Genomic DNA, 22,465 nt, shown 5'->3' on the forward strand with positions numbered 1-22,465 from the left:
GCTGCGGCAAATCCTTCCATAATACCCAAATACTGCAGTTGCTGCAGGGAAGCCTTGTAGCCAATTGCACTTAAGAAAAAGCACAGTGGCGAATAAGATAGGGAAATGTGATGTAATGTGTAGATTATCTGTCGGTCAGTCTGTTTGCATATAATCCTGACTGTTAGTGTGTAATCTCAACGTGTGCATGTGTGAGTGTCCTTCCGTGTGCTGCAGCAAACAGTCCTCTGGGACACGGTCCAGATTTATATACAGTAGCAGTGACAAGACCCTGGCCTAGTTAACAGATGTTAGCCTCTGTCCCCATTACACATGTTGCCAGTTACCTTACACATATTCACTGAGCTTCCTAGAAAATCACGTTTATGTCCAAACATAATCAGCTTGAACTGAACTGCAGTTAAGACCTGAGAATTTCACAACAGATAAGGTAAGATTCTGCTTACCTGGCTAGTCAGCACCAGAACTACTATACAGCTCTGGTACCGATTAGTATTGTGTGTTGTTAACATTTGAGATATTAAGCATAATTATTCCAGTGGCTGCAGCACCCTTCTCTCAGCACTTTTGCCTGGATGTTGTGAAAGCGCAAGGGGGGGAAATGGGGCAGGTGGTCAGGTAGCATCACATAACACCACAAACCAAGTTTGAACTAGAAAATGTAAACAAGCTTGCATGTAAACTGTGACAGGATAAACCAATACATAACCACTCGAATGGAGCAAAGCATAACCTCATTCTGCACACGCATGTAGACATGGCAAGGAGAGAAGGTTGCTGATTCGAGTGCCTGCAGATAATGCGATCCAAATCAAATTTTGCTCAACTTTGATATATTTTCATCTTAGTTTTGTACAAGTTCACGACTATAAAGCTAAATGTTTGTTAGACTGACAGGGAAAGAAGTCATTAGAAACATTCATAATTGTTACAGAATTACCAATAAAGCCCTACAATCATTAGTAGGTTGTTATAAATTATCAAAAAGCAATGATTTACGTCTGTTAGACTGGTCAATTGGGTAAAGAGGTTTAAAATCAATTGAACAACCCCGTCCAGCTGGCCCCCAACCCCCCGACCCCTGAGAAACCAGCTCAGTTATGATGACTGACCAGGTACATACTGCAACAATGGCAGCCTGCTCTTTGACGTTATTACCCATCCTGCATTGCCTGAAGCCCTAACATCAGCAGTTCTCGTGTCAGCTCAGGAATGCTGAAGGTGCACATTCAGACGTGTTTGGAGCGAGCAAATTAATGTACGATATATTAGCGAATATGCACCTGGTGCGCGTGAGAAAAGGAAAGGTGAGAGCAATGTTAAAGATGAAAGCTGCGAAGATGTGTGTGATCTAATGAAAATGATAATGAATGTAAAACATGGTCATAAAAAATCCTAACGTCCCCAGCTAAATTAATCTTAATCTCAACAGACTTTATATTGTTTGATTCATATGTATAATATATGCACTCTGATCTAGAAATCTAGGAGTTGAACAGTGAATAGTATTTGACTCATTATTTGCAGACAATCTTCAGTGGATTTGAAGAGTCCAGACTGAGCTGGGTCACTTCATTAACTACAAAACTACTCTTCTACTTGGAGAAAAGGTGTTTATGGGCTGTATTTAACGGTTTGGCAGTAACAGAGTGCATGTAGGATTACACTGCATCTAATAATTACTGTAACGTTTGCCCTCTTCTCAACATTTTCCCTTTTTTCATTAAAAAAACACTACTACGAAACTTGATGAAACTGAATGTGAAATTTTACCCCCTCTGGTATTGAAGTTACACATTTTTGAAAGATGTCATATTATCTTCATCTCTAGCTAATGTCCAATGGTTTGCTATGGTTGCACTTATTTGGTGCATTCTAGTTAAAAAACCAACCAAAGAAAAAAGGCCCTAACCAAACATATCATATAAAATCTAAAAATAATACAATATAAATCTAGAAATGCGGGTGAATAACTAACTCTTATTTACCAGAAATATCTAACTGAACAGTATAACTCATTTATTGAAGTGTCTTATCAAATACATTTCCATCTGTATCAATATCTGTCTATTTTCAGCAAACAAGCTCTGGTTAATCTAATGTACACACCATGCCCAGCACCAACAATGAACATGTAACAGCTGCTGGAGACTGACTCTACAAATGAGACTAAAGAATCATATCAATCATGTGGCTAGAAACACAGCTCCAGATCAACGCTTACTGTGCCAAATAACTGCTTTTTAATGCCATAAAAGAACTGGAAAGACAATTTGTGTCTCAAAACTGACCTGGGTGACCATAACTGACCTGCCTGTAAATTACTCTATACAGGGTGAAAACAGTATCTAATGTGGGTTAAGTAAAAAAAGGGAGAAAGAGAAATGTGTGTATTTTTAGTCAAATGAATGCAGGTGCTTTTGATGGTGAGATGTGTGCGCGTGTGGGTGGGTGTGTTTGTGTGTGTGTGCCACTTCTGCAGATGGCTAGGAGAGTTTTGCTGCGCTAAAGCACATTAGGTGACCCTGAAAAATTTGACATTGCTAAAGGGTAAAACCAAGCAAGAGACGATGACCACATTCAAACTAACGCTAATCATATCAACCTTCTCTTGTAAAAACAGAGACATCCTCTTAATCCCCAAAGTGAGCTGGGGTTAAACAACTGATATGATGAATAAACACAACAGCTGTGCAAACCACCATACAAAGTTCGCTTGAATTCAAGTTGACTAATATAAGAGCCTAAATACTCAATTTACAACAAATTACCTATATTTTATAAAACTGCTAATCATTTTACAAAGCATTAGATACATTTTCCTACTGAGATCATAGGTTCAAATGCAGGTATACATTACTAATTTAGTAGAGGAACTAATTTACTGCCATTATAATTTGCTTCTTCAGGGCTAAAAAGCATGAATTAATATTCGGACTTCTACATTATGCTACTCTGCTTCACCGTCTGAGTTTTAAGGAGCACTCTTTTACATTAGAGTCAGAGATATTATATAAGGGAGAGGGATTCCCTGATCCTGTCACATCATACTGCAGTCAGGACACTATTCATTTTTCATAAGTGAAAGATGAATGCCTCCCTCTTCTGCAAACACTTCTGCTCAGTGTTCAGTGCTTGGGATCGCATCCTTGGCTAAAGAGTCTGCAGAGAAACTCGGGCTGCAATCAGACTTCAACCTCAACACCAAGTTGACTGGTGGGTGCAGGTGAATTCAGGATGTGCTGCTGGTAAGGCTCAGCCTCTTTGGTCACGGTGGTAATAAATGACCATGCATCCTATTTATAACCACTAAGCAGCACACTGTGACGACAGTGTAAGCTGCCTAACACTGCCAGAGTTAGCCCATGGCTCACTGTACCGAGCAAAAAATAAAAAGGTGGATAAATACGATAGAGGTGGAAGAGGCTTGTCTTGCGGCTAGACAACGGAAATGAAAATTCTTTCGGTCAAGAGCAATACCAAAAAGAAATATACAAATACAGACTTAAACTTCCAAGAGACAAATGTACTCATATCTAGACTTTTGTTGAGCACTTGGTGGAACTGATGGATAGCACCATCAGGCTGATGGCTCTGTCCATTGGTAAATATATGACCTCTGACTAGGCACATCTCTAACAGCAGAAGTTCTGCAATGCTCTTTGCTGAATAATACTCCATCACTTACACAAGTCACATTTGATCTAGTACAGCCAGCTTTTCATTGATGGAACAATTTATTAAGCATTGTACCAAATACTGCTTCCAAGCAGGTGCATTATAGAGAAATCTTTTATAAAACAACCAGCCAACATAATATTACTGAACTAAATACCCTTAATAAAGAAACACTTTTTTTTGCTCCTATACAGCTCTGATAGTAAAGGGCAACTACAAGGTTTACTTTGGTAAGGAAACACTTACCTTTTCGTCGCGAACCTCCCCTTTGCTCCATTCTGAGGAGCAGGGCTGAAAAGGGGGGTCAAGGGGAGGGGGTCCTACTTGTGGTCCCTGGGGAACTCCAGTATTAGGGGTCCAAAGTACAGAGATACCACTAGTGAAGTGCAGAAGTCAGGAACGCTGCCTGTGTTGTGTGGATAATGTGAGGATCAGCTATTTCTGTGACAGTGTGTGTGTGTGAGTGTTTGTGTGTATGTGAAAAGTGGCCCGTGATGACGCTGTCAGCGACATCAGCCATGCATCACAGAGCACCCCCACCCTCCCACTGATAGACCTGCGCACGCGCACACACACACACACACACAAACACCTCCCTTCCCTCAACCTCCCTGAGCTTCTGATCCCTATGACACACACACACACACACACACACTTTGCGTGTGCATGTTTGAATGTACGAAGGGGGTGGAGCAAAGAACGAGGGAAGCAAAAAGCAGAAGTGAAACAGATCTATGAGTCCAATAGAGTGAGGACTGAGGTATGGATGGATATGCACACTCAGGCAGAATGGAGTAAGCTGTAAAAGGTGAGAAAAGTCAATGAATAAAACACATACTGAAACCACACCTATGAGCTTATGTCGCTGAGAAAAGCTGAAATACAGCTTTTGCCATCAAAGCAAAAGCTGTAAATCATTTTGAATCAATAATGGTTTACTTTTTTAGGCAGCCTGAGTGAGCAGTTTCATTAACTATCTGATGTCCTGACTGACCTCCAGGGTGCCATAGGTGGAGATGGTCAATTGATCAGCAAAGCACATGGAGCATGCAGGAAAACAGACCTGGGAGCTATGACAAAATAACTGCATTCAATGGGGTGCTTGTATGCAGCCACGAATCTAGAGCATTAGCAGTGCATGCACCACTAAGACACACAGTGCTGGATGTTGGCTTGAATCGAAGACGTGTCACACAGAGTAAAGACAAGAGACCAAACTCTGCCCCAGCCTTCTCACCAAAGCTTTTCTGGACTCAGTGCTCTGCCGTCTACCTTTGTCTTGGCTGCCAGTTAATCTGTCCATCTAAGAGCATGTGAATGGGCACTAATCCCTTAACAAGATTAGGCTAATTCTGAACTTTTTATAAAACACAGAAGCCATGTAGCGGAAGATATCACTTTAGAGCCAAGAACAAATTGTAGCTCAATTTCTGCTGCAGTCTTCAGGCCAGTGCTTGACAGTTAGTCAGGTGAGTGAACGTACTGTCTGCCAGTGATAAAGGTGACAAATCAATACAATGGGCAATATACAGACAGAGTTTTCACTGAGACAGTATATTAGAATATAAAAAAAGTGCATTCTCAATTAACAAAATGTTCAAAACAGGTTCCAGCCAGCTGTCGCTTGCCATATGAAGATAAAACTGAACATCCGCTGCCAGCATCACTAAATTGACAGATGTGTCAAGGCAGAGCTTAAGAGAGGCTATCAAATTACATCGTAAGAAGGATTTAGTCGTATCAAGCTTCACTTGGTTTGATGTCAGATGGCTGCTGTATAGTTATTTTGTGTGTGTGTGTGAGTGTGTGTGAGTGTGAACGTGCACATAAGTGTTTGTGTGTTGCATCTAATGATGCCTTAAGCCTTTAAACCCTGCAGGTTAACAACACTGGCTGTTATGCAACTCGCAGCATGGTCGGGAGAGAAATTACAGAGAGGGGTAGGGGTTACAAATGTGCACATGTGTCTATATAGAGCTAGATATTTGATCAGTTAAAACATCCCCACTGTAATTTAACTTGTGTATCTTACACAAGTTAAATTACTTCATAGTGAGAGGAACACATCAGGATTACACCCAAACAACGATGTGTCTACCGGCTTTGGAAACATGCAATTGATTGGTAAGGTGATTTCAACTGTTACAGGTCAAATCAAATAATCACTGAGGATTTGATGAAAGTGTGGGAGTATGTGAAGAGAGCTGAAAGGCAGAATAGGGGTCAGCCAAGGCTAGTGGGATCAATGATACTTAGAGCCACTTGCACACGAGGGGGGTTAACACCAAGCATGAGACAGGTGAAAAAAGAGACAGTAAATTAGCAATTGCTGGCTCAGATTACATGCTTTTAAAAAGAGTTATTGCTAGACTACGGCCCCAAAATAGGGCACATATCAATTCAAATGTGTTGGTTGGTGCACAAGAGTAACTTTAATCTAGATATACAGACGCAAAAGAAGCAGTATTTGTGTACAGACTAAAAGTCTCAATGAAACATGGTCATGTGAGAATAACAATTATACCACCTGACTTATCTGACCTTCCCCTAAACCTCCACTCAGAGCAAGCCAGAAATACTTGTTTTTATAAAAATTATCCAAACACAGAGCGAGAGCCAGAGAGAGAGAGAGAGAGAGAGAGAGAGAGATACAGAGAGAGAGAGAGAGAGAGAGAAAGAGACAGAGAGGGAGAGAGAGACAGAGAGACCACTTCACCAGATGGTGTCACTAAGGCACAATTTGAAGGGAATTGTGCACATAAATATAACCCTCCCCTTTTTACTATGACTTGCAGCTGTAGTTGGTCACCAGACCCATATCTAAACCTTCTCTAATATCTCCCAATGTCAACTGTAATTGTAGCCACAACAATTCAGAGGGGTCTGGTGGGCTCCCGGAGACCAGATGTTGTTTAAACTGTATAACCACATTAAGTCAAAAATAATTTTAAATAATGGCAGTCAGAGAACTGCACCATTGTGATAAGCCTCAATGCTAAAGCTCAGCTGGGTGATGGTGTTGGCTCACTAATGCACAGCACGGGAAAAGTGTCTTATTTTACAGATCAGGTAGCTGAGGTCAGGTCAGTTTTAGGACCTCAGTTTTTGGCAGAGATTTTATTGTCAATTAGAGATCGCATCGGGCAAAACATGAGATAATAGTGGCCTTTATTTCCCTCATTACACAAGTCTTAGTTTCTCATGGAGCTGATAAACAAGTATGAAAGAAACACATTTTAGTCAATAACTGAGTGCCTTCCTCAAACCGAGGTAAAAATGAAGATTACCCAACTCCACTTTTAAACCGCTCTTTAATATCCAAAACCACTGTGCTGTATTTGTCTGGTGTCTGGGCTAATGGTGCCTCTCACAATCGATAGCTTTGATCAAAGTGTGAAGAGTAAGACATGACTGCTAATAGCTATTGTCGGTGACCACATGCAGCAGTGTGACCATTTCATTTTTACTAAATGATTGGTTCTAACCATACTTTTAGCAAAGAGCTTCTTTAACCATGCTAATTGTTAAAGTCAGTTAATGTTTTATGAATAAGTCAGCAAATGGTCTCACTAAATCAGTACCGCCACAATGTGCAACATTCAAAGGGGAAATGATTTACCATCTAAGACATGATGCTAAATACCTGTGAATATTTGTACTGAATCATTATGTAAAGATGACAAACTTTGTGAGACATCAGAATTATTACTTTTGTAAACATGGTGAAAAGAAAGGAAACTAGATGAGTTCACTGTGTTTGCATTGTCCATGAGCCGATGATAATGAAAGTCACATGGACCCAGAGGGCCTCACACAAACGACAGCTGACCTAAGATCGACGAGCACAGAAAAAAGCCACAACAGTATAGTATGTGGCTACTGGTTGAGGACTTATCAGAAATACCACATTGATATCAGGAAACCTGTGGAGAGGAGATTGCTACAGGAAAGAGAAGACGGCAGTCAGAACAGGTAGAGCTGGCTGGTTCCCAAACTAGAGGGTGGAACCCTCCAGGGTGGTCATGCAAACAATAAGAGGGGTTCACACAAGATCCGAATGGCTGAAGCATCAGGACAATTTCAATGTGCATGTTGGCAATTGTTTTTTAAACCATCAGAAATATATATCCTTCATCTTAGGAACATTTATTTTGGGGGTCATAGGTCAAAAAGTTTGGAAAACTATGGTCATAACTTCAGCAACCTTCGATGTATGTTGTATGTAGTTATTTGTATAGCTATTCCTGTTCTTATACCTGCAACAAGATGAATGAGGCACCTCACCTTAAGTACTTTCCCTGGAGTTATTATGCCCTGATCTTGGCAAGTCACCAAGTTGTGTGTACATGCAGGCACGTGCACAGATAGACCCCTAGTGGTGCTCAAGCACCAGCCCTTTTGCCCTGGATGAGAAAAGTGCCCCTTCTGCTGGAGCCCAATTTTTTCTTCATTCATCAATAATTAAGAATAAAAATTACTCGCTCTGTCATCAATTCCCCCCAATGTGTTTTGATGTCTGACGGGGCATTTATTTGAGTTCTTGTGAGAATTTCGCCCCGACATGCCCCGCGGCGCTCACAAGCCCCCGCTGGCCCCTCCCTCCTCCTCCTCCTCCTCCTCCTCCTCATGCAGCGCTGAGGCCAAACGGCTGCAGCCACTTCTCCTCTGACCCGCAGCATCATACAAACAGGTAATGACGCTGTGTGTGCAATCCCCCGACGTTGTTTGGTGATAAATTAACCACAACATTAGCGCCGCTGAAAACATTACGTTGCAACTGGTCTGACGTTTCATAAAAAATAAAAAAACAAAAATCTCAAGAAATCCGTGATTTCAAAGCCTTGTCCAGCTGTTTACTGACGTTTGTCATGTTTAATGAAGAGAGAGAGGGAGATAGATACAGGCAGACAGACAGACAGGCAGGCAGACAGACAAGCAGATACGGGCAGTTTTACTGTTATACAAATTAGACAAGTTCCCTAGTTTTGTTTCATTTAAAATCGTAATTATTGAAATGAAAGGTAGGTCTTGAATTGAGCTACATGACATTGTAATGCTGCTTATACTTCCACTCTGTCAGAAAACAGTAAACACAAATGTGTGTGTATTGTGTTGTCAGCTTTATAGAGATTATGCAAGTCACTCTCAATTATTATGCAAACATTCATTTATCTCATTTAAATTTTTTTAGCATAATGCCAAGAAAAGAGAGACTCCAAAAGCAGAAGGACAGGGAACTGCAACAAGCAGCTCAGGGTAGCAGCTCTCTTTTATATTGGATCAGGCCATCAACTAGTAAAACAAATGAGGGAAAATCGGTAAGTTTTTATTTATTTATTATTATTGTTTTTAAATTCATAAATAATTTTGGCGATGGTTGCCTTTTTTTTTGGTTTGAGCACCTGCCCCCAAAAATGTCTGTGCACGTGCCTGTGTACATGGGACATGTTTTGTTGGTTTGGTGTTCCCAACCTAAGTCTGGTCAAATCTCTGTGATGTTTACATGTCATTTCATGCTTTCAGCAAATGATAGAGGATTAACAGAGGATTCACATTGCTGTCACATTTTTTTGTCTTCGTTTCAAAACATGTGACTCTTGAGTATCAGGTAAAATGGTTCATTTTCAGTCCAGGCCTTGATAAACCAAATATTATTTTTGTAAATCATTTTGAGTCATGTCCCATTCCTCCGCTCACTCCCTACATTCCTAGAGTAACACCACTTCCTTGCAGTCATCCTTCTCTTTTCCCTGCATCCCTTTATCCCTTCCAGACAGCAACCGCCCTTCCACATATTATACAGAGACAAAGAATGTTAAAAGTTAACAATGACTAATAAATCTTTATATTTGAAATAAATCTGCATTTGTCAACCTATTGAGTATGTTATTATAGAGCTGTCTCACATTAGGCAACGATAGACAAAGAAAAATATTCAATACCATTTCCAAGAATATATATAAGAGTCCATAATAATGTTTCCATGAACCACACATAGGGTGCATGTCCTGATGCTGAATAATAGTGTCTGATTTGAACAAGCAGAACTAAGTAATGTGGCCAATGCAAACACACAGTTGGGTAACATTGCAGGGTCAGAAAGGACAAATGCTGCAATATGAAAAAAAAAGCCTAAAGCAAAAATCAAAACAAAAAAGAATTTCCAAAGCCTCAATCCGGGGACAGGGTGGGACCTGAGTTCAGAACAAGGTGTGTAGCTGTGTCGTCCAGACCCTTTCCAAATGAAGCAGAATCGTACTACAATACTAGAATAGCACTCAGTACCATGCGAACATCCGCCAAGACCAAACAGTCCTTTTAAATTCAATCACATTCCACAAGATCCATGTATTATTCCTTTAGAAATCAGTAAAAAAATCTATTTTTTTTTTTAATGAAGGTAAAAAAAAATAAAAAAAAGTGTTTTGAGTAATCCTGTTAACAAACAAACACAGACAAAAACATAGCCTCATTGGCAAAAGTAATAGCGAGACCTGACCAACGTTAAAAATTACGTATGCCCTATTCATAAAGGGAAAAGATAAGGTATGTTTGCTTTGAACACATAAAGAAGCAGAGAGGCCCTATCACACCCAAAAGCAATATGGGTACAACATTAATAAATACACAATGAAGAACAAAGAAGTTACAGTATAAACTAAGTCTAACCCCAACTGACAGTCATAACCCAGAACAGAATTATCTAGAGGCATACTCACAGGTTGTAATGTTCCCACACTGAACAAGGCCTCCCCGAATCATTTGAGCTTTGGAGAAGCTTCCCTTTGGCCATTGTTTTTATTGTATTTCATTTATTACTGATGGTAGCTGGGCAGCCAATGAATAGGAACAGTATGTACAAAATGATATAGTGTCATTAATAACAGTAAAGAAACGCTGTCTGGTCAGAATAAAAAAGCCAACTGTCATGTAGGGGGATTGGATTTGCTGTAACAATTTCGATGATTTATTAATTAGTTGATCAACAGAAAATAATCTGTAACTTAATCATTTCTTTAGGGCAGTTGTTTGAAAAACAAGATATTTGATGACATAATATTGTAATTTACTTTTCTATACACCAAACGATCACATGGATGTATAATTGGCAGATTAGTGGATCTTAAATTGCAGCGTTAATGATGTTAGGTGGAAAATACTTCATTGATTAATTGACAATACAATCCATAGAAAATTAGGGATGTCAGATTATTTTAAGGATTAGAATGTTTATGTTACTAAATTAAATGTCCTCACTGGGGTAACTACTCTTTACAGACAAGGTTTTGGCTTCTCGTTTAAATCAAGACTGAATATGTGTGATTCTTCAACATTGTGAGAAACAAGTTTACAAAAAACATGATTCCAGCCCAACATCAGACAGCCATTATGTTTGTATGACAATTTGCTGAAAGCATATTACTTGTGTTGCTTTCTAAATCCAAGGCTAAACCTGAAGGCAGAGGAAGTTACATACAGAGTTAAAAACAAGATTTGGAGAAAAGAGTGAACACAAATACAGAGAGGCCCGCGTAGAAAACAGCTTTAAACAGAACCAGACCTGCTTGGGAAATAAACAGGAAACACATGTCCAGGACAGATGGGCACACAGACCAACGGACAGAGGCAAGAGCTCCCCAGTCTCTAGTCACCTGCTTAGTTTGAGCTTAACACTGAAATAAGGCTGTATTTTACTATATATGATGTGATTGTAAACATTGCTACTTATTAGGTCAACAATCAAACCACTACCAACATTAATATTACTACTGAGGCCATAGCATCCACATTGCACTTTACAAACCGTACAAAGTGTGGCTTTGGGCAGCTTTGTCCTGAGTAGTAATGGACCAGCACAGCCAAAGTTGGGGCTAACATTCAGTCTTGTTGAACTTCTAGTAGAGGTCTGCGCAGCACTGCTTTTCCAATTCCACACTGGTCTACTCCCACATAATTTCATACTATTATGTACACTCTCACTCACCCACTATCCCACTCCACCCACTCCCACAGAGAGTCTGATCACTCCGTCTGCAACACTGATGTATTGAAATATGTACGCAATAGCCCACAGGGAAAATAAGACACATGTCCCTCATATATTGTATTAATCATATTAACTTTGAATACAGTTGTTGATGACATGAACTGATAATGAGCTTCAATAAAAGTCTTAACATAATAATTCATGTTACTTTGAAACATAATTCTCTCATAACAGATCAGCATAATCTTGATCTTTCAAGTGAAACCAAGAAAATATATTTCATTTTATATAAAGTGTTGCTCAGGCCAAACGCGCTGCTCACTATGAGTGTGTCATTGGCAAAAAAGACAAATCAAGCTCTTGTAATGTGCTGAATATGTTTTTCATCTGGATATGCATCACAGAGCGAAACACATTCCACACATGAGGCCACGCAATGTCTTTTACAATTGACTTTGTGTTGTTCTAAAGACCCAAACCAGCCGATGGTTTTCCAACGATCTTGTGAACTGTAGGGCAAATTAAAATATAAATGCCAACTGACAAAACAGCCCAGGTTCAAACCAGGACGGTAGTTTGGGTGGCATTTGGTTAAGTTTGCAATTGTGTGGCTGCAGTATACAGCCTCTGGAAAAAAGAGACTCTATAACACCCAAAAGACAATAAGAGGTTGGAGATCATCTGCTTCACGTTTTCACTGATGTGATGCTACACCCCTGGGATATTACATAAATGTGCCAGAAGTTAAAGTGGACCTTCATATTGTGGGTTCATGACATGCAGAGGGAGCTGGGACACCGTCATCAGTTTCAGGAGAGATTAGGGAATGAGAAAATACAGATCCGCAAAGGGAGAGCAGTACAAAGAGGAAATTCAATGTGAATGAGAGGAACTGGACTCCATTACATTACAGCATGGGGGTGGGGTCTCACCTCCCTCCACTCAGCCAACGGGAAGCAAGCCAGCAGGATAATCAATAAGAGCTAATGCTGTTTGACTCAGTCCTGCACAACATGCTCACGAGCCAGCAACATGCATGCAATCAATGACCCCGTTGTGCTACTGGGGTAAACTGGACTAAACTGATCGCTTTAACTCTTCTCTTTTCCCAAGCCATCCAGTATGTCCCATATATATATATATATATATATATAACTAAACTGTATCCACAAAGTAACCACCAAAACGGACAGGTAGGACAAAAACATAAGAATACAACAATCAGCCTCAACATTAAATCAAGTTACCTGTTTTAACAAGTTACCTGTTCTCATGTAGATAACTTGTGTATGATAACAGTGTGTGTCATCTTAATGAATCCACTGTAGATTACCAGTGTATTTATATAGACAAAGTTGCCTCCCTTAATACAGTACCAATGCCCCAACGTGTGTGGTCCTGATGCTTGTACATGCCAAGTCGCAGCACATCATTCTGAGGCTCTATTTCCAATGGGTGGCCTTTGTTATATGTCATGCCCTGCTCTCCCACTATTGTTGCTACTATAGCTTTTGTCAGGGACAAATGGTGGCATGTGCACAAACATGTGCAGGGGGGAAACCAAAGCACACCACAGTATGATGTCCTGCAAAACCATTTAAGTAAACTGCCCCTTTCTTTCCCACAGTCTGTTAAAAACCTACCCAGCATGCAACTCCACAGTAGAAATTAAATACTGCAACCTGATTCGCTCAGCTCCATATGAAAAGCTGTAAAAGCAGCGACTTCACAAACAGCAGTCTGGCAAAACATGGAGTATGAGAGAGGAGTTAGTTAAACATGCACTCAATGACCTCTCCTGTCTGAATAATAACCGGTCTGCTTCCAGACAGGTTGATATCAGGTTGGCAGGGGCCAGATGGGATGGGTGGAGGTTAAGTTCAAACGCTAAATCTGCAATGTTTCATTCATGCAGAGGTCCGATTAGGAGGAATAATGCAAGATGGAAAGCTGGATAGAATTTCATGATTGTCAGGGAAAAGGTATTTAGATAGTAGGCCAAAGGTTAGCCAATTTTGTGGACTGAACAGTTGGCCTTCTACCGACTATCAGAAGAATAAATACAGGCTATGTATCAGGCTTGACAGAGCACACTGTGCTTTGCTCAATGGGGCAGATTTGTTTCATAATACACGTACAATGACATTTAAGTATAAATGTATGTATTTTGTCCTCATACAGCAGTGTTCACATGGGAACATGTGTCATGCCCCATCCAAGGCTTGTGTTGTTCCAAGTTCTGTTATCTTGTTTGATAAAGTTCACAGTTTGCTCTTCAGGAGGGTGAGTCGTGTTGCATGTTACACAGGGCGATGGGCCATGCTTGTCCCAAATAGAACATATGTGTTGTTCAGTGTTTTCTTTTCTTTTTTTTTTACAATATGTGGAAATAAGGTGGAATAAAGAGCAGAACAAATTACAGAATAAAAGTAGTTTCTTAAGGAAAAGACCAAGAAAACTACACTGAAAAACAAGATAGAAGAAATCAAGACTGGTAACCGGTTGTGTGGAGGCAGACAATGACTAACCCTAGCCCAACACTGGAATGGAACAGTTCATGACATACTCCCTTGAGTAGCAGCGTGTAAAGGAAACTCATCTCATGCAGTTGCTGCAAAATGTTCCAAGGCTTCCCTGAAATTCACCATCCTCCCTACACATTATCCACCCACACACAGCCCATGAGCAGGTTTTCTGAGAAAATATAGCCGGCAGTCAAATGTGGAAAAAGCCAAATGATCAGCTTGCCCTGGACACTGTAAGCAAAGCCTGGAGCTTTCTAGACATATTTATTTACCTAAAATGTGTTCCACCTTTTAAAAGCCACACAATTGCCAGAGTCTCATTTGAGAATAGAAACGTGTACATTTGTTTCGAATCAAATGTTTGAAATGAGTGTTAGATGTCCAATTTTTATTTAATCACCCACCTGATGGAGCTAAATATAACATCTGATCTCACCTGTGGTTTCCTCATCTTCCTCTTTTAGAACGTTGTTGTCATCCACATCTTCCTCCTCATTCCCTTCTTTTGCCCCTCTAGTGTTGTCCTTCACCGGGACCACAGTGAAGCTGGTGGGCATTTTTACACCATGTGCTTCCTCTCAATGTCTCCTGTTTGTCACACTCTTATCTCTCTCGCTCTTTCCTCCTCCCTCTCTGTTCTGCTATCCCTCTCTCTCTTCCTCTGTCCAATAGCTGTCACTCTTCTCCTCTTTCTTGCTCGTGTAGTAGCGGTTTGCTTCCCCCCCCCCCGACTCACTGCCCTGATGTACCAAACTCTCCTGGACAGACGTCTGGTCTTACATCTGAGTTTTTGTTCCTATCGCTGGGATTCTACTGTAGTGTACACCCATGTGACCCCAGCCCCCTCCCCGCACGGACTTTCAAATAAGGAAGAGAAGAACTGCCCCGCCCCAATGGGGTAGCACACACAAACACACACTGGCAGAAAACATGACATGCATTTGTGCTCATGTGTATGAGCTCATACATACAGCAATTTCTGTGCCTGAGGCCAAATCCTCTGTCCAGGAATGTCGCTCTGTCTCACACACAACAAAACCGGCAGTGTGAGTCTTTGTTGAAAGAGAAGAGGAAGCCCAGAGCTGCTCCACATCTTCTCACTTCCTATACGGTGTTATTTGACCCCGTGTGCATCGTCTGAAGTGGGCAGGGCTGATTTAAAGACGTATACTGGCCCCCTACGCACACACCCCTATTGAGGGCTAGCACAAGTGCATGCACATGCTAGCACACATGTCCAGCTTCTGCATTGTCGGCCTCATTAAAAATGTACTCCACAGTTTGGAACAGGGAAAACCCACTGGGAAACTGACGGAGGTATTGTGAGGAGGCAAGTGAGTAAATTCAAGTGTCAACTTTGTGCTTTTATCTTTTCAGAACAACCTTGAAAATAAGAGATAAATAATCTTTTAATTAAGAATGACAAAACTGTTCTTAGATTCAAAGCCTCAGTACAAATCTGTGGGGGCTAAACGAGTCAATATTTTCTTTGAATACAATTTAACATTTAGGAATACAAAAACACATTAAATGATCAAATCTAATTTAAATAATTTAATAGATTTTAATCTCATTCATTATCTATTCACCTTTCTCACCTATCTAATTCACCTCCCTTTTCATTCTCTTCTATCACGCAGTGTATCATGATCAGTCAGCAGCAGCAGTCTATTGCTGCTTATATCCAAATCTGTCAGCTGACCTTCTCTCTCGTCCAAAAACAATGAGTCATTTCCTCACTGAAAGTGATACAAGGCATTAGATCTCAAGTAACCAACACCCCTATATGATGGGAAATGCAGCGAGAAACTCAGTTGGAGGAAAAAGCCACTGCACACAAGCCATATGTCCAGCTCTTTCATAGCGTTTTGAGCCGATGTGTGCCAAATATCTAGAGTCCCAACACAGAGCAAGTCAACCTTTCCCCCTTTAGTTCCCCCAATATGACGACATACAAGATCAATACAGTCACGGAAGGGTGGAGGCTGCGGGAAAGAGGAAAGGGAGGAGGTGGAGCTGAAGAGCTGAGAGGCAAACAGACAGACAGGCAGGCAGAGTCAGTGATCAAGTTACAGTTACAAAGGTTTTTTTTAGCATTGCCACAGAAAGATTGAAAGTAAGAGTTTGTTTCTGATGACCTAATTAATACTGTGTAAGCATTAAACTCAGCTATTTTTATCTGCCTGAAAAAGAAGCACATTTCTGAGATTTTTGGAGAAAAACTGTCTCTTAAGTCTGTACTTCCTTACATGATGAAATTCATTCGCCACAACACTTGTCTAAATTCTTACGTTTGTCAGCCATTCAATCAGATATTTCAGAAATACTTTGAAGCAAAAAGATGGGTGGATAGCATTAATGAATAAAGTGATTTGACAACTGTATATTCACATACATTTTGTGGTCTTGCTAAGGATACAAAGTAAGCACGTATCTACTACTCCCTGCTCAGATAAGCAGTAATGTAACTGGCATCCCCTGATTACGTGGCCAGACAGTCTGACGGCCTCTCAAGAGCAGTCAATGCATCCCGGCCATGAGGACAAGGTCCCATTCATGAGAGCTTTTACAACAATGCCCATGCTAAAATGTTATGCCATAAATATCTCTCTGGCAATGTTTCAACGTGTCAAGTTTGAAGTAGTTTTTTGTGGCCAGAAGCCTAATATGAAAACACAGGGGCATGAGGGTATTGGACATATCTTCAGATGCAGCTGTTGCTCCACAGGAATCATAGTAAAGGAGACAATCAAGTTATAAACTTGGATAGCACTCAGTAAAGAGCATACCTATGCCAGGGCACAACAACACCCTGTAATGCAATGAAGCTGCACCAAATTGTACACACTTTTAGATATCAGGGCCCGAAACATGCCTCACTTTTTCCCACCAAGATCAAAAAATGATTCCCTCAGAACTAAGTAATGAAAATCCCTGTATGCGCAAAAAAACAGGGTCTCTCTGAATACTTCAACCAGGTTATGTAATGGATCCCGTAGTTTTTACTTGATGGGGCTGACAACCAAACAAAGAAACGCAGATGAAAACATAACTGCCTGTTGGATTGGAGGTTATGTAGCGGAGGTATAAATATCTGAAACAGACAAAAAACATGTCTTAACAGGGACACTACTTTCTGCACTGCATTTAAAAAAGCATTTGTATCAATGACATAGTATGATATCACACTTTCACAATATACCAACTAAACCAGACAGCCCCAAACCTATAGCAGAACGTTTGCTGTCTACATATAGGAAAGTTTTAGACACCAACCCAAAAAGTTATACCCCCCTGCATTTATCCTGCTTGAATTATAAAATGATGGGGGGGGGGTTCTGTGCTTGTTGTTTGGGGATTAAGTCACTGAGGATATATTCTTCATTAATAAAGGGAAAGCTATGACTTTATGCACATTGTGGATTGAATATAAATGGATAAACTGTATTTTAGCCTGTCACTCTACACTTATTAGTCCACAAGATTCATTTATCGGACTCAGCCATATCCTGGCAGATCCTCTTAATTGCCTCTGAACGGCCATCTTTACGTCTGCTATAAATTCTGTTTGGCACTTAAAGGAAGTTAAGTGGGGTATCATGTGCCACTCACTAAAAGTGACTTCGATCTGGCCACTCTACCGGTAAGGCCTGATGGATGGAAGCCAACTGAGCCCTACCAGTCCAGTTATTCAGTTGACAACAAACTCTAGGAGTCCTAGTGGTTCCAGACTTTTAATTTTGAAATGACTGGATGTAGAGTAATGAATCCCAATTTTATCCATTTAGAATTAAATCTACAACAATAAAGTTCTCTCTGATGCGACTGTGTGCACTATCACAGAGTGATGCATTCAACTGCCCCGAAAAAACACAGATTTCACACACAAAAATAGGTATATCGATTGATTCTACAAGGGAAAATGGGAGGAGACTGGACATGAATCAGAGACACTAAGTAAAGCCCAAGGACACCAGGCAGAGAGTGGAAGGTTCAGTTTCTCTTTCCTAGGGGCATGGTAGTGAGCTGAACAGTACAGCAATCAATAAGTACCCATCATGGGTGGAGCACTCAAAAAACCTTCCATTGAAAGTTTGTTTACATCTGCAACTATACAGCATTAGTGAGTAAACTAATACAATATTGCTTTATTTTATCTAAAAAATATTATTATATATTATATAATATAATATACTTATTTCAAAATAAGTAATAACAAATCAATAATATCAATTAATAGTAAATGTATGAAAAATAAAATAAAAGCAAACAAAAGCAAAACTTGAAACTATAATAAAATAATGGCAGCAGCCAAGTAGAAAATTCAGAAAACATCCCTTCAAATGCCTGTGACATTGGCCCTGCTCAAGAGCATTTAATCTTCACTAGTGACTGACAGCGCCCTCTGGAGGTGTAGGAAAAAAGGACAACCTCCCTGTGTGGATTTACACAGACTGCATACACACTGTACAACTGGCAAATAGACACACAAAAAATTGCAGTTGCATGAATCTAAGAGAAGTAAATCATGGTGGTTAACAGTTGAGACTATGACCCGTTTATCATGTGGTGTGAGTTTGGGTCACGTGACTTCTTTCCTTCTCTCTACACTTCCTCTTTCTCTTCAAACTGCATTGCATTGTTGCTTTGGAAGAACAGAGGTCAGCGGGTGAAGAAAAGAAAAGGATGTTTTTATACTATATCTTACTACCATGAGATTATTTGGCTCAGGTGGGAGCAAATATTAATCCAACATTACTTAATTGGAGCACCAAAAGAATCAAACTTGAGTCCTTATTTCTCCTTATTTGTTGAATGCAAAACCAACCTATTGGTATTTTAGCTGTTCTGTTTGATAAATGCGTCTCCTCTCATCGTGCAGGAGGTGGCTGCAGACTAACACTGACCCTGTGTTGCCCCCATGAGATCAAAACTTGAATTTCACCATCAGGACAAATTATGAAAGAACCATTTGTTTTATTTTTGGTACAGATGTGGAGCAACAGGTTGAATCGTAAACAGGCAAGAGCTGCTAATCAAAAACAACACGCAGCATTAACAGCACACCATGTAGGATAATAAGGAGAAAACTACCTAATGGAAATGCCCCTTTTTCCTGTAAAAAGCACTGACGCAACTGAAGCTAAAGAGGAACAATACCAGTGAACACACCCAGTCAGACATTCCTAACAGTGACTGAACATTTTCCTTTTAGACTCTACAACCAGCATTGCTCCCAAGAGACCACATGCGCCCCAATTATGACATTATATGACAATACTATAATGCCCTAGGGTGTCATTTAATTTTTACAGTGCTATACTCATTGGTCTGAGCAATTTCAACACCTTTGTATGTCCAATCCTGTTTGCATAATAATACGAATTGCTATTCTTATATTACTCCATTGTTCATATTGTCCCAATTGTTCAAATTCCACTTTTTTACGTCATCCCTATTTTTATATATTTGTATCGCCTGTTTATATTTTCTTTTACTCCTATGTTGTTGTAATATGGCTTTTTTTTTTTTTTCATTGTGGGACTAATAATAGGACTATCTTAGACATTTCCATTTGCTGTTTAATGGGGACCTTATTCAGGCGAAGTCAGGACAGCAGCTACACTTAAACAAAAATTAAGAATCTATATTAAGAAGTGTTTAGAGGATGTAATGATGATAAAATGTGTCACAATCAGCTATCAAGGTCAAGTAGAAAACACACAAGTATGGCATAAGTATGTGTAAATGCTACTCCTCATGTTTTCAGGCAACGTGAAGTCTGTCATGACTTCACTGCACACATGGACGGCAACGCCTCGCACATCTCAGGTAACAGCGCACTTGTCAGTCATCCATTAAACACTATTTGACACAACAGGCTCAGGTGACACTTTCCTCTCTTTCAAAGTGTTTACACTAAATAAAGCGTTTCCTTCAACCTGTTTTCCTGTAGGTCCTGTGTTCTCGTTAAATTGAGAGACAGCAAAAAAAGCAGAGTGGACAACACAAGGTAAAATGATCAATCAGGTTGTTCTGTATTTCCTTGTAAGTCACTGAAAGAAAGCAATGCTTGTGATAAAAATCTTTGGAACGCTTGAAAGCAAGAATAAATAAAAGGCGTGTAAAATCCGGGTGGTGCGTTACAACAGTTTGTTCCTTTATCTCTTTTGATATGCCAGGTATCACTGGACATTCACATCAGCTGACTCAAGTGTTTGGTCAGCTCTGTTCTGTTTTTGGGGTTGACAGCTCAGTATAAATCATGAGAGAAGCTGTGGAATGACTGTAGATTCCACTGTATCAGTTCCATCTGTGGCATCTGACTGTATTTCGGTCATTTAGGCTGCTTGAGACAGCCGCAGGGTTACAAAGGTTATCCTTAGGCTCGTCATTCAAAAGACACACAGAACATGATACTCACGCAATGTGTCTCCCTACACATTTCTGAAACCTGATACCCACCGCCAAGGAGGCCTTACTGTACCGAGATGTCTTTTCTCCACGTATATGGGGAAGACACAATAATTTTTTTTTTTTGTTATTCCCTTTCACAGTGAAATAAAATGAACAATTTCTTATTAAATTGAACCAACATCTTTTGACATCAACAATAATTGATTATAAAATTCACAGTAGGAGCATTTATTGCAGGGCTGTTGTAAGGAGGAAATCCATCATCTACCCAGTCCATGTGCCCCCTCCCTGTATGTACTATACTGATTTATAAGTATTCTTTGCCAGTTCCAGATGTCATTTCCAATTTATATTTTGCCCCCGAGACCTCTTTAGGCTTTATTAGTTTGTTTTAAAACAGTATTAACTTGGTGTTTTTAGACAGAATGACCTAAATAACTCACAGTAAAATCCTTACTTAGTCACAAAATGCTGACCAACAGCTGGAAAACCCCATGACCAGTGACCACCCACACCAAACGTAGAGAACCTCTTGAGTAGTTTTCCCATGTCTGTTCACTGACTGCTCAGTAGCAAAGGCTTGAAACTGTAACTGTTATTATTTGTTACCTGGCCACTTTTATTATGTGGCTGAAATAAAAATAAGTGCACTTTATTTTATGTACAGAGCATTAGAAGAGATAAGAACAGGATTTCAGGTTGATTAGATATTGTGCACAATGATATTACTTAGGGATGTCTCGATCAGATGCTTTTGGTAGTAATCCAGGTTTGAGGCTTTAAATATTGGCAACCTGTTGCCTAATCTTATACTTATATTTCCCAAAATTATTATTAAAGGACCTGGTTCCCAACATTTTATCTCTAACTATTTTGTTGCAAATTATAATCAGGAGGTGGGCCAAGGATTTTTTTTTATATAATATATATATATATATATATATATATATATATATATATATATATATATATATATATAGGTATAGATTTTTTTAGATTTTCACTTATTTTTTTAATCAATAGTTCATGGCTCTTCATGAAGAAAACTGACATTTTGAGGGGAATGATATCTGTAAGTGTGTGCATTTTGGTGCAGTGTGAATGAATTTAAGGGGACTTGTTTTGTCATTCAAGTTTTTATGAGAATTAGCACCTTCTCATTTATTGTGACCTTGGCTCAGGAGGTAGAGTGGGTCATTCTGTGGTTTAATCTGCGTCACCTCCAGTCGGCAGTGTCCCTGGGCAAATTGCCAAATTGTGTGAAGGATGTGTGATAGAGGAGCTCTATGTAAAGGTGCGTGATGTGCATGTGACTCACAATGTAAAGTTGGGATTGACTACTGCTTTTGTCCTGTGGCGTCTTCATGTCACCTCTTTAACAGCTTCACTGAAACTTTAGTCTGTTGGTTCATTTGCTCGCTCCAAGCTGTGGACTTGACTTTGCCAAAGACACATCTCTCTGTCACCTGATAACTTTGATCTTGGATCTTTATCATGTGGATCAAATAGTTTGTCTTAAATCAGGTGTCAAAATGTTTCAGCTCATTCATGACAATAACAATATGAAAAAATAAGAACTTCTGCTGCTCATCTCATTTGCAGGTTTTAAACCTGAATTAGGCTACAGCTTAATTAATGTTAGCTGATTATTAGCCGTCCCAAAAAACTGTAGTATTTCACGATTTTTCAAACAGCTGATTGTCACCTAAGCTGAATTTTTGACAGTTTTTTATTCATAACTTTATGAGTAATGAGATGTGTCAAAAGGCTTTAGATTTAGCATGGAGGCAGATATGAGATGTTATCAAACACCAACCTTTTTCATCTTAACACAAGCACCAGATGCAGAGCACTTAAG

The 22,465-nt window shown here is 39.8% G+C and overlaps 1 protein-coding gene across 1 annotated transcript in view; it reads right to left on the bottom strand.

Moving 5' to 3' along the window:
* slc12a7b (solute carrier family 12 member 7b) overlaps positions 1 to 14,964 on the bottom strand; it is a 48,150-nt gene extending 33,186 nt beyond the window's left edge. Inside the window, exon 1 of the mRNA XM_061093909.1 lies at positions 14,627 to 14,964. Within this exon, the coding sequence (XP_060949892.1) occupies positions 14,627 to 14,747 (121 nt within the window). The 5' untranslated portion in view covers positions 14,748 to 14,964. The remainder of the gene's footprint in view (positions 1 to 14,626) is intronic.
* Between the last annotated feature and the right edge of the window lie 7,501 nt (positions 14,965 to 22,465).

The sequence above is a fragment of the Limanda limanda genome, chromosome 20, assembly GCF_963576545.1.
Source record: "Limanda limanda chromosome 20, fLimLim1.1, whole genome shotgun sequence".
Classification (NCBI taxonomy): Eukaryota; Metazoa; Chordata; class Actinopteri; order Pleuronectiformes; family Pleuronectidae; genus Limanda; species Limanda limanda.